Raw genomic sequence first — 13,080 nt, 5'->3', positions numbered from 1 at the left:
CTCCTAAAAGCAGCCTTTTATCAGGATAAGAACTTGCCTGGAGAATTTTCCAGCTCTGTTTCCCTGCCTCTTTATCAGCACATTAACACAAACGGCACCATGACCTGTTTAACCAACTTACGTGGCCTTTAGTAATCCTGGGCTGGAAGCACTCTGCAGGTCAGACGACATCCTGCCATCAATCACCGGCTGCACAAGCTGCACAAGTAGACTTCAAGTGGACCTGCCAGATGCAGTCAGTGCATCCACCCCATTCTTTCGTGCATGTCCTAGGAGAAGCTCTCTGACTAACAGATGTTTTTAAATGCTCTTTCACGTGGGAAAATTGGGAAGTACATATTTTTATTGCACCCTTGCTATTTCATCCAGTCACATGGATCTCCAGGGATGGAGACGTACTTAAGAAAAATATTCATTTCTAAAAGCTTCTGCAATTTTTTTCACAACACTTTCTTGGCTTAGCCAGCCCAGCAACATGCACTTGTATTTCTGTTTTGCAGCAATTAGTAAGATTTGCTAATTACACTGCCGTGTATTTAAAGACAATTGATTTCCCTTTGCAGCAGAAAACGATTTCCTGTTATGCCAGTTCTCTTAATCTTCACCAAAAACAAACCCAGGCTGCCATTATCAGTAATGTGTCACACTCCTTTATTATGTTGGTCTCTTTTCTGCCCCAGTTATGTGGCCTGTGTTTATTATTCCTGATCAGTGCACTGGATCACCTACAGCTGTTATGACTATATATATTTCGCTTCACATGTTGTTGGCACCAAGCACAGTTATTGGAGAGCAACTCCCCTTGCTCGACAGCTTGTGCATCTCTTCTGGTAGCAGGAGGTGGCTATACTGGGAGAACCATGGACCTTTTACGCTTTGGCACGTGTAAAAAAACTACTGATAGATAAGGAAGTTCAGAGTCTTAGATGTGAGTGTGGACCTTCCCCTTGCAGCCAGCCCACAGAGAGTGCTTGTACCTAAGAGAGCAAGCACAAAGGCACACATTTCTTCATGTAAATGTATACATTCTGCTTAGTTATATTGAAGACCAGGCTCTTCAAATAAAATAACTTATGCCACAAATGTCTCAGGCTGAGTGTCACAAGTGCAGAAAGAATGTGAATATTCAACTCATTATACTTAAGCTTTTTCTATTTACATGTTCCTTTGCTGAGCAAGCAATTCAGCAGACGAAAACAAAGAGCAAATTGGTGTGGAACAGGCAGATGAGCATACAAGGAAATGTATGTGGGGTAATTTTTATGAGATTCCTGTGATCAAAATCTCTCACAGGTTCAGGCCATGTTCTTCTGACAACAAATACAAGCATCCACTTGACCTTGACTGAGTTTCCAGTCTTTCACGGCTTACATAAAGGCTGGCAGAAAGAACAAAAGCCATCATGACTTCTCTCTGCAACACTGCTACATCCAGGCAAAATCCTCCCAGAGACACTAAAAACTTATAAACCCAGGAAAACCTGTTCAAACTCTCTGACTATGCATAAAACTACAGCTAACTTTGTACAGATGATGCTGGTTTGCAACTCTCTGGGGCTAAAAAAAGTCCTGAATTTCTCCACCCCAGGGATTACTTGAGTGAGAGAAGTGCCACAAGACACAAGAGGTTGTTCGTGACTCGGGGCCTCCTGGCACAGAGGGGGTTAGTGAATTGCAGAATGCTTTATGGTACCGGAAAGTCACTTTATTCAGGAAAGGGAAAAAAATCCCACCTTTCCTCCTTGTGTCAGGCAAGATCTCTTTTATCATCTGGGCTGCAGATGAGAGCTCTGATCCTGTCCCCTCCTGTGCAGGGATAATGCTCCAGTTCAGTTCTCCTCCTGCTATGGCTAGGATATGCTAAAAACTGTCTCTGATCTACTGTGGTCAGCTTCACGCTTCTTTGAGACATAAACTCCATTTCCATAAAAAAAAAAGAAAATAACACGGCTGTAGTTCCAGCAACATTTTTTAAAGTTAAAGCAGATATTACCTGGACTGATAAAAGTCAGTAGGCTAACAAGTATATTCACCACTTCAGTTCTGGTGATAGACTTGGCTTCACATTGAACACTTCTCTTACGGCACAGTCCTTGGATACAAAATCAGCTCAGATCATAATAGGAGAGGACTGAAGAAATAAAGAAGCAGAAAAAGCATCCTGCAGAAACAGTGTATATACTCTTCCAAGTTGGTAAATATACATAAATAAAGCAAATCCCTTCTCTGTAAACTGTAATAAGTACTGCAAAACTAGGAAAAAACCAACCCAGTGATTTCTCCCCTGTCCTCATTTACAGCCAAGCTTTTAGAAAAGCTTTATATACTGCAAACCTCCCTAGGAAGGAACAACCAGCAAAGTGCTAATTAACATTCTAGTTCACATTGATTGTAAAAAGTTTAGAGAAGAGGAATAGCTTTTTGTGAGGCTTTACACTGTAAAAGGAGACAAAGAAGAGAGACTGTATGACCTGCATTATCTGTGGAATTTCTTCCTCCAGAAGAAACAGTCAGGCTTTTACAAAGTCAGATCAGAAAAAGCCATCATTAACCCGATGTCAGTTCTGAGGCATTACTCTAATCCGGTGAGGCACTGAGAGAGCGCACAGATTTTTATTTTGCACCAAATCTCCGTGTTTGGATTCTGGTGAAGGGCATGGAAAAATACACGCTTATTCAGCCATGCACTTTTATAGTTTTTTTTCCAAAGCATAGGTGGCACAATCTGGCTAGAGAACTGTCTTAGCTAGTGACCTAAGCTGTAATGTTGGTCCTTAATACGATGTAAAAAGCCCTGTTTCCTTGCTGCAAAGCAGCATTGGTGAGTCCATGTCATCTCAGTCACTGGAGATGACAATGAAACACCCAGGCCTAGTAACACATTTTTCTACACGGTTGTGTCTTCCAGCACATGTCAGCGCCCTCATCACCCCAGTGTTTGAGATCCTTTCTCATCAAATTGACAGCATTGAAAAAAGTACTTAGTGACCTTTCAGGACTTCGCCAATTTTTATTTTTCCAGAATCAACGTCTGAAGGCTGGATTTTCTAGAATTCAGTTGCATGAACGATTTTGGGGTAGAAAGTGTGTCAATAATTCTTTTTTAAATTTTATATTACTTAAAATAGAAATTTGATACAGACTGGATCAGTGCTGGAACAAGTCTTCTATCACCTTGAGTGACAGGATGCAGAAAATGCCCCTTCCATGTCATGAATCTGTTTCTTGGAGTAGTTTGTCCTGGATCTAACCCACTGGGTTTAGCAAATCTCCCATATTTTCTTTGGCTCATGGCTTCTCGCAATAAGGGCAGTGGTACCATATCCATTTTAATGTGTGTGACAAACCCTTTGCAATTTGATTGATTGCTCGCTGGTGCCCCTCCTTCTCACTTCTCAAGCATTCCCTCCCAGATTTAAAACTCCCACACTATTTAGCCACTGAACAATTCAAGGGCACACAGTCCGTGATAACGTTTTATACCACCTTCAGCATAATGAGGCATCTGTACTGTGACACAAGTAACAACTGTTAAATAAATGAGAGGCATCTGTAATAAGTTATTTTAAAAAGGCTTAGTAACAGGCTGCAGCCTGTATGTCAGTATCAGTCCCATCTAGGCACAGACCAAACCCGCGAGTCACAATTATTGTAAGACAAACGGCAATCATGCTTCAGAGCAGGTCAACCTTATAAGAAATGTCAGCAGCTGTCAGGACAACTGCACAACTCCACAGCTGGCACCTCTGCCATGTTTCAAACATACACTTACCAGGGGATTAGGCTCTGTCAGACTTTCTGCATCATCTCTCTCACTCACTTTTTCACCACCTTTTTTGTATCCTCTAGACCACACTGAATTTCAACTTACTTTAAACACACTGGTGTGACTTCTGACCCTACACTTTTTGTGCAACTGCTGTTCACTACCTTTCCTTTTTTAGCTTGTAGAAGTCTGTTCCTTATTTTGATTTTTGCCTGAATCACCAAGTGACATCTACAATTCACTTCCTCCAGCAAGAGCAAATACCCGCCAGTGCTAACAGCAGTAAACACTGTGGGCTGCTGCTCAGCCCTGGAGTGACTGCAGCTTTTGTTTAAAGGCACCGTAGGGCTGCTGGGCTTACCACATCTTTTTTCATCCTTGTAGATTTTAAAAGTTTCTATTTACACCAAACATGTCACCTTTCCCCCAAAGAAAAGCGCTGTTGAAATGGTTCCAGAGAGTGTGTTAAACTTTTATACAGAAAAAAAACCCCCCAAAACCAGGACTGTGCTGTGCTACAGATTTTACTTTAAAAGATCTCTTTCACAGTCCTTTCAGGGGCTTCCAAACAGGAGTTTTATGAATTTATAACAACATATATGTCAGGCAGACACTGGAATTCAAATTATTTTAACTCCAACTAAAGGCTTGTGTTTGAATGTCTGAATGCATTCCTTTGTGGTTGAGATTGCTGGAGTCTTAAAACTGCAAAGACCATATCTTCACTATAAATATTCCATTTCTTAGTCATTATTGTGTTAAACGACTGCTCGAGAGAAAATCTGCATGAGTGTGGTCCAAGAGGAAGCAGAAATCAGAAGAGTTTTGTTGCAGAAGTAGGGACGTGTAGAGCCAAATCTACTTGCTGAGCCTGGCATCTCTGTTATGCAGTTAGATCTTTGGTACCAAAAATGCATAAAATCAAAATGAATACTGGCATTGCTTAGCCAGTACTCATACTGCAATGCGCTCTGTCTTGATCCTAGTTGCTTAGGATCTATTGAACTTATTTACTGATACCTGGAAGATTTTTGTTGGTTTCCTTTTAATCTAACACAGAGTCTGGATGACTGCTGGGCTAGAGGGTTAATACAGACCTCTGTATTTGCCTAGCTGGTTGTTATTGCTGACGACTTAACTGTTGGAAGGCTTATAAATGGCTGGTTTATTGGACTACTTAGTTTAATGGCTGTTAAAGAAACGACATTCTTACACCATGAACCCTGTAATTGTTTCTTTGGAAACCCTTTTTCAAGCACTTGCTAAATACAATAAACATTTCCATGTGGATATAACAGCAATGTAGCGTACAAATAAAATGGTTGAAATGAGGCATGAGAATGGCTTTGTGTGTTGTGAAAGTCTGATTTTTAGAAACATGATGGCTATTTCCACTTAACGAACCCCTGAGGAAAAAAAAAAGAATTTTGATTCAAGTTTTACAATCTAGGCACTACAAAAACTAGGAGTAGAGGCAAAAAGCACGCTGTCTGCCTTCCCCACTGCTGCATTTCTAGCAGCCGACTCATCCCTTTCTTGAATCACCCGAAAGTCTCCGAGATGGTTCTTGTGCAGGAAGTAATGTCCATTCTGTTCTGTGCAGAAACAACGGCCAGCGCTTCACTGAAGTTGAACCTCTCGTGTATGAGTGAGCACAAACATGCCAGTGAGGAAGAGGGATCCTGGCTAAGATAGGGCTGGGCTAAATAATCTGACCTTTTTCTTGGCTTGGCTCTGAAACCTATGTCAAAAGTACCAAACCACCCCATTCTGGCTACCTGCTGTGCCCAAGGCCGTAGGCCAGTGCTAAAGAAATCCTTTTTAAAATCAACACTGTGTCGTAACATTTTCTTACAACTTAAAATGTTAGTTAATGGTAGGGTATCCAAACATGAGACAGAGGGAGCAAAGACTGGCTATAGTACACCTAACATGTGGTGTAGCACATACTCAGGGCAGTTGTTTAGTTCTGAAATTGTATTTTTGCCTCTGCATTCAGCCAAGCCAACTTTCCAATAGGATATGTTCATGACACTGACACTAAAACCCATGTGCTTTATATAATTCACATTGTTACAATCATTTAGTTCTTCTGCTCCTCCTCCTCATTCTCCCAGAGAATATAGACAAACACCACCTTACTGGGACTCGATAAGAAACTTTAATTCGTGCCTTTCTCCATGTTGAAATGAAGATTTATCAGCAACCTGATTCTAATAACATTTCTTCCCCACCATTACATGAGATTTAAATAACCATAACTGGTATTTTTGAATTGGTTTCATCTCAAAAGATTCCAGTTCCCCTTTACAGCCCAGCAGAGGTTTGCTATTCTTGCACTAAGAAGTTGATAAGGGCAGTTCTGGGAGACAGAAAGGCCTTTTTAATGGCTCGTCCCTGGAGATGCTTGACTCCAAGTTCACTTTGAAGAACTAGCTCATGGACTTCTTCAAAATTGCGGGCTGCTTCCTGAGGCACAAGAACTTTGCCACACGCTTTGTTATTGATCTGAAAGAGAGACACAAAACCAAGGAAAAACAGAAGTTATGGGGCTGATTTATACAATTTCATTTCCTGAATCCAATCCATCTCATTACATGGGGTGGTGGGGGGGAAGTGGATCAAATGCTCTTTTCTCCAACAGCAAACTTTCTAAGTAGAGGATAAAATTCTCCATACCTCCTTGTCCATCTACCATAAAATAAGAGAATGAAACTCTGACTCACGATACTCAAGGAAAATTGAAGAAGTGGCCATAGGAAGTCTTGGTTTTGAAGACAGCAAGCAGCATATGACTACACAACGTGTTGATCTTTGAAGTTTAAAAACGTGATAGTTAAACAAGCTGAATAATGAGAGTGAATGTAATAGTTTGTCAAGTGGGAATCTTAGTCTGCACACACTTCTAGACTGCAATTTGGATTCTTTACAGCTAAAGGATTCCTTACAGAGATTCAAATACAAGATTTATTGAAATAAAAATATTTGTGGCTGAAAAGATATCTGAAAGATTCATCATTACCCATTTTTTGAAAAATTGGCTTTAACTCCTTATATCTTGTTCTCGTACTAAATGCTTGACTCATTAAGCCAAACAGACCACAAAGACGACAACCACTCATAAGGTAATGCTTTCCTGTGTATGGCTGGTTTTCAGAGCCGCTTCTCTACTGGTTTTGCATCAGCAGGGCAGAATCATGTAAGTAAAACTGAGTAAGGCCTTCAGTGGGAATCACCTTAATTTATAAAATGGTATTATAAATCCTTTCTGTCATCTAGTAAGAGCAGGTAACGGACAGAGACTACAGAGACTTACTGAGTACCTTTCTGGAATTGGCATAAGATTCGTTATTATGAAAGTTTTCAGAGTTATATGGAGTACTTTCAGTGGATTAATGAAAAGAATATCAATCCTACATTTTACCAAATGAAGTAATTTGAATGTTTTTAATCCTGTTCAATCAAATTACTTGCATAAAAATCTGCTGCAGGTACTGCAGATCTTTGACCTTTAGACATCACTATAATGCGTTTTCAGTCACCTAAAAGGAACATATGTTGCTTCATACAGCTTGGACATAAAAATGCACACAGCTTGGTTTTCACCTGGATCTTATCCAGGATACCAGAAATGAGAGAGCTACTTCGCTTACCTAGTTTGTATTTGATTGAAAATAAAATAATCTGTGCAATTCCCTGAAAGAGGAAATTGGGACAATTTTTTAAGGAAAAAGATGAAGTCCCAAATGCAGCTGGGATGAGTGATTTCTGGTTTTTGACTAGACTTGACAGTAGTTTGCAGTGATAATCTAGGTAGGCTTTTAACTATTCCTACATACATCCATAACGTGGTATCACAAAAGGCTGGCTGTGTTAAACTTTGCCTTTAGCACCTGGTGCAAAGTAAATCCCTTGAAAAACAAAGAAGAGTTCATTTTCAAAGCCTGAAAAATAAATACAAGTAGTTCTCTTTGCCAGGGCACTTCAGAGAAGAAATGCATTCCATAGGAAAAAGAAAACAGTAGAATCCAAATGGATACAGTTTTAGTGAGAACATAAAGCAAGCTTGTCAGCTCGCTGCTAGGACACGCAGCCTGCAGTTCAAAACTATGCCTTCTTAGTTAAAATGTCATTCACTGTCCTCCATGATGCAAATTAATAAGTCCCTGTGGATGAATGTTGGCAGGGGGGAAACTTGCTACAACTAGCCTATTTGGTGCTGTTCTCAACAGAATGGCCAAGCGGTCTACATGAACTTGGCAAATAAACGACTGTTCGCAGTTGTGTTTTCCTAGAAAGGTCAAGAAGCCTGGGCGACCTGACACTGTGTACCTTCCCACAGCATCTCTCCTGGTCTTCCCACACTGCACTGCGAGCTGAGTCCAAAAATCCTAGCAAACAGCAGATCTGTTCTGATTTCAGCACGTTTGCAGCATGGCTTTCATTGCACTGTAGGTATCGTGATGCAGTCAAATGTATTAACACCTTTCTTAAAATTAACATCTGCAGATTTAATCACACACTGTGTGTAACAAGCATCCTATTCACATACTCTTTTAGTCGAGAATTAGATTCTCTGCAGGACAAATATCTTCTGCTACGCCTCCATCTCTCTCTCCGTATCTCACTAGACCAGCATAACCCTCGACAGCTCCAGATAAAAGTGTCAGCACAAGAAACTTGGGTGCTAGCAGCCTTGTTTCTCAGAAAAAACATGGCAAGCTGCAAGAGGAGAAATAAATGAGGCTTGGGTCCTTTCTTCCCCTAAGGAAGGAAGCTGTTCCTTTGTCTTTTCTTCCTTTTTTTTTTTTTTTTTTTTTAAACATTTGACATTTTAAACTATTTTGGATCTAGAGGGAGCTAGAGGGAGCTACAGAGGATATGAGGCTGCAGAGGAATTTTTAGTTCAGCTCAAATATTTTTTTACCATTGATGCATAATCCTTTTGTGAAGTAAAAAAGAAAATAAATATCTGTGCACTTTTAGGCCTTCCTCATAGGCCAAAGCAAGAAAAATGACACCAAGGCTTTTTTTATTTTATAAAAACACCAGTTATAAGACCACAGCTGCTAACAGTTCAGCACCACCTAGAAAATGTGAGGAATGCTAGTCAGAAATGTGTTCATATGATGAAATGCACATTATATTCAGGTCAGGTTTTTCACAGCATTAACAATTCAACTTTTCAATAACATTTAGAGTAACAGATACCATGCATATATCCAGTGAATTTAAATATCCTTCTTGTAGACAACCTGTATTGTATCAGACAAGGATGCAGTGAGTTGGTTGCTTCTGCTGCTTTGGGTTAAATATGGAAAGACATAACTCCAGCACAGACAGGAAATAATGAAGTATTCTGTGTCAAGACAAATAAAACCATAATGTCTCAGCAGGCGAATCCCTGGCAGCCTGAGGCAGTTTGATGTCTTGAGAAGAATAGGGTTGTGGCCCAAAGACTCAGTTTGACTGTGCAGCCTTGTGAAGAGACACTGCCTCTTTGCAACTAACCAATTCCTCCATATGTCGAGCGTTTCTTGGTTTAATGAGGGCAATTTATTTTTACAGCCATACAAAAACCTACAGTGTCCACAAGACTTTAAAATATTCACATATATAATGATTTCTCCCTGCTCCTCCATATTTCCCTTTTGCCTTACTCTTACAGTAGAAAGCCAGGCATACCCTCCAGGCACTATTTTTAAGAATTATCCCCAGTTTGAAAAACGAAACTTGTCTCTCTGGTCTTCCAGTCACTTGCTTTCTCAGAATGAAGGTGTTTGCATACATCATATTCTTCCATTAATATATGCCTGAGAACACAGGGGTTGCTTTTTCTCTTACTACAAGACTTCTACACAAGGCTATGGCTTTGACAAAGTCAACCAGGAAAAGAAACAAAAATAATTTTCGTAAAGGTTGTTTAAAGCAAAATTAATTTTTGTTTTTCTAGTTTCCTTTTTTGAGATGGAAGTTTTAACAACAGCAGAAAAATATCAGTGAAATGTTTAGGTGTTTTCATGTTCAGTTGTATAGTCTTAAAATTGAGTTCAGAGTTTTCCCTGTGTTGCTGAAGTTTTTATTTTAAAGATATATTGAATAACATGCTTGCTTTAACCACAATCGCAAAGAAGTTTCTATAATTACACAGTTTCTCATTCATGACTTCCTTACAAACTGAACACTGGAATTTAAGTTGTTTGCTAGCTGTGCTTGAAGGTGAAGGTTTATTTTAAGCTTGAGCAAAGCAATTATACCTCAGTAAAGATTTTTGTGGATATATGACCTTTTACTGGTATAAATAAATCCTTATCACTTATAGAAAGAACAAAAAAAAAAAGCAATAAACCCACAGTGAATATTAGGCTAAGTCTTCTGTTAACCCCAGCTGGCACTTGAGTCCTCCTTGGTTTGGGAAAAGATGCCAATTGAAAATTTCCTGCAAAAATACATACTGTGTGCCCTCTGCTAAGGATGTATGTTGAATATTAAAAAGATTAGCGTTTTAGGAGCATTTCTCATTCTGTTCAAGTGGACTGACTGAAAGATCTGGCAAGATATTAAATTATTTGCAAAGATACTTCAATTAAGGAAATCTACAGCAACATGACTTCCCCTAAATCCAACCAATCTTTTCCCTCCTCAAAAAACCCAGCTGAAGAAAAATAACCCAACTGCCTTACTCCTACCCAAAGGAGGTAACAGAATAGAATACAGACGAAATGCATTGCTTCTGTTTCTTTTACACACACACACTGAACATGCAGTTGTACACGACCAAATGACATTTCTTCTAGAGGCTCCATCTCTTTCAGTGTCCAGAAACAGAAAAAGTGCTTAAGATGAAACATTTAATTTGATTTAAAATATGTAAGTTTAGAAAGTCTGCATGGTATATTAAAGGTTATTCTTTGGTGAACAGTGAAAATGGCAGGAGTCCTGCAGAGTTAATAGTATGCAACTATGTAATCACAGACTATCATAATGCCTGAGCATGAAGAACTTGAACGCAAGTTGACCAAGAGTCAGTCGACGGAAGAGCTGAGACACTACTCATGGATCCCATGCCCTTGGCTCCAGGCAGTCCCTCTGTGGCCTGCACTGGCACTTGCTGCTACTGTGCACTATCTAACGATAAAGCTGTATGATGCCTGGGAGCATGCTGACTACAGACACCTAGAGACCTAGGAAAAAAGGCAGTAAACTACACTGTGCATGTGCACATACACATGTTGGAAAATTACAGGTTAACTAAATGTAGTTATATATTCACTCTTCTACTGAACTGCCAGCTCTTTCCCTAGACCACAAAGGTGTTAGAGCTCAAAGAGAAAGCGGAATGCAGTTAGAACATTACCAAAGATACCTGTTTCTCCTCAATCTCATTCCTGCAAATATGCTCTGCTGAAATGTGCCAGAAGGTCAGCCCGAGGCAGATGGGAAACATCGTCTGGCAAAAATCACAGCAACTGAACCCAGCTTATGGTTTCTATTAGGCAACCATAGCACTACAGGTACCACAAGAAATATCACCTAATTATACATTTTTGTATAGGGCCAAGTTCATAAATGCACTGTCAGGCAAAAAAATCTGGAGGGACCTGTATTTTGATCATAGTTTTGAGTGGCACCATCCTTGCCCACAGCTGTTCATTGGTCAGATCTCCACAGGTACTGATATGCAGTCACTCAAAAAGATTTATATTTAGATTGTCTCCCTTCCAGACTTGCTACATTTTTTTCATTTAGGAAACCATTTTAATTACTCAGCACAACAGTAATTGCAGCTTCTATTCTACCTGACCTTTCACTGAGCCACCTACGAAGGCAACTGACTTCCACAAGAACAGAAATTTTGTTATCCTCTGAGCTCATAACATGGCTTAGTTGGCCACCACTGAAAGTAAATGAAAACACTCTCACCAGAACAGACATCTCCACAACATCTGATGGCTGAAGGTACTCTGGGTCTGTTTTGGGCCAGGACTGATGCAGCACATCAACATCCCAGTGATGATGAGTACAAAGTTTATTCTGCATATGTGCCAAACCTGGAAAACAAAACCAGTCAAACATTCAGCTGTACTGTAACCAGAACATTTGATCTTTGGAATTTGTTTGATAAATGAGAATAAAGTTGACTTTAAAAGCAAGTCCCTCAGGAGGAAATAACATTGTTTAGATTAGCATACAGCACATTATAAACAGAAAGATATACATCTTTGAAGCGCTTGTTTTATACTACGTGTAGGGATGCTAACACGAACGATGTGGGCACATTTTAGATTTGGATTAGCACTCCAAAACTTTGCCAAAAGCACAGAAGACCACAGTTTATTATTTTAAATTGTAATACTGCAACAGAAGCTGACCTCCACTTCTAGAAGTCAATCATAATACTGTGATTTTTTTGTCAATAACACCACCAGTTTGATTAAAATTTTACTAACAACTCAATCAAAATGATAAACAACTGTGGCTTATTATTTCACCATCTGTAATACACTGGGTAGTTTCTAAATTTGTAAGTCAAGCTACTTGCAAGATTTTCTCATAGTTTGTGAAGCATCTGTTTTCTCTCAAATTAAAGGTGCTACGTAAGAACAACTTGCACATCTTGCTCTCCTCCTTATGATACATACATTCTGAAACACCTTATCCTTTGATTTTATTTTAAAAATCTCCTAAAATGGCTATAAGTGATCTTCTATTATTAAATAGGCTTTGCTCTCGCCAAGATAATTCATTCCTGATTTAAGTAATAGAAGAATAGGATGCAATTCATTCTGAAGCTGCATTCTTTAACTGAATAAAAGCTTCTGAGTGGGATTTGTTTCTATTTGCACCAGCTGTAGGACAAAATAAAAAAGATTTCACTTAACAAGAGGCTGTCAAACATGATCCAATATTGATGGTGACTGCTCTTGTGATTCTCAAAAAGCCAGGGGATTTTTAAATTAAAAACGTTCTCTGTGTATGAATGAGAACACAGACTAAAACTTTTTTATAAGCACATGCTTCATTCTGAATTGCTAAATGTATGTGAAATCTCACCTGGTTTAGGGAAACTCCAGCAAGAGCATAAAGAAAACCTATCAACAAAAGGCTCATTGTTGAGACTTGAGGTACCTTAAGCTGTTCAAAACACAACACAACAGCAGGCAGAGGAGCAAAACCAACCCACGCACAATACAGACATGAATTTGATTGTTTAGACTAATACAGTGAATAACAGCAAACAGGGACATAAAGAGAATGCAACTTCCTCCAGAAAAATCCACCAGATTTTTGTTAGTATTTTTTCAGACAAAGCAC

At 39.4% G+C, this 13,080-nt stretch overlaps 1 protein-coding gene across 1 annotated transcript in view; it reads right to left on the bottom strand.

Annotated features, from left to right (window-relative positions):
* Positions 1 to 5,988: 5,988 nt before the first annotated feature.
* LARS2 (leucyl-tRNA synthetase 2, mitochondrial) overlaps positions 5,989 to 13,080 on the bottom strand; it is an 84,547-nt gene continuing 77,455 nt past the window's right edge. Inside the window, exons 19-20 of the mRNA XM_086467980.1 lie at positions 11,689 to 11,816; positions 5,989 to 6,273 (exon numbers count right to left, since the gene is read on the bottom strand). Coding sequence (XP_086324106.1) covers positions 6,094 to 6,273; positions 11,689 to 11,816 — 308 coding nt within the window. The 3' untranslated portion in view covers positions 5,989 to 6,093. The remainder of the gene's footprint in view (positions 6,274 to 11,688; positions 11,817 to 13,080) is intronic.

The sequence above is a fragment of the Leptosomus discolor genome, chromosome 7 (genome assembly GCF_034619465.1).
Source record: "Leptosomus discolor isolate bLepDis1 chromosome 7, bLepDis1.hap2, whole genome shotgun sequence".
NCBI lineage: Eukaryota > Metazoa > Chordata > Aves > Leptosomiformes > Leptosomidae > Leptosomus > Leptosomus discolor.
The sequence above is the reverse complement of the archived record's forward strand: the minus strand, read 5'-3'. Positions and strand labels throughout refer to the sequence as shown.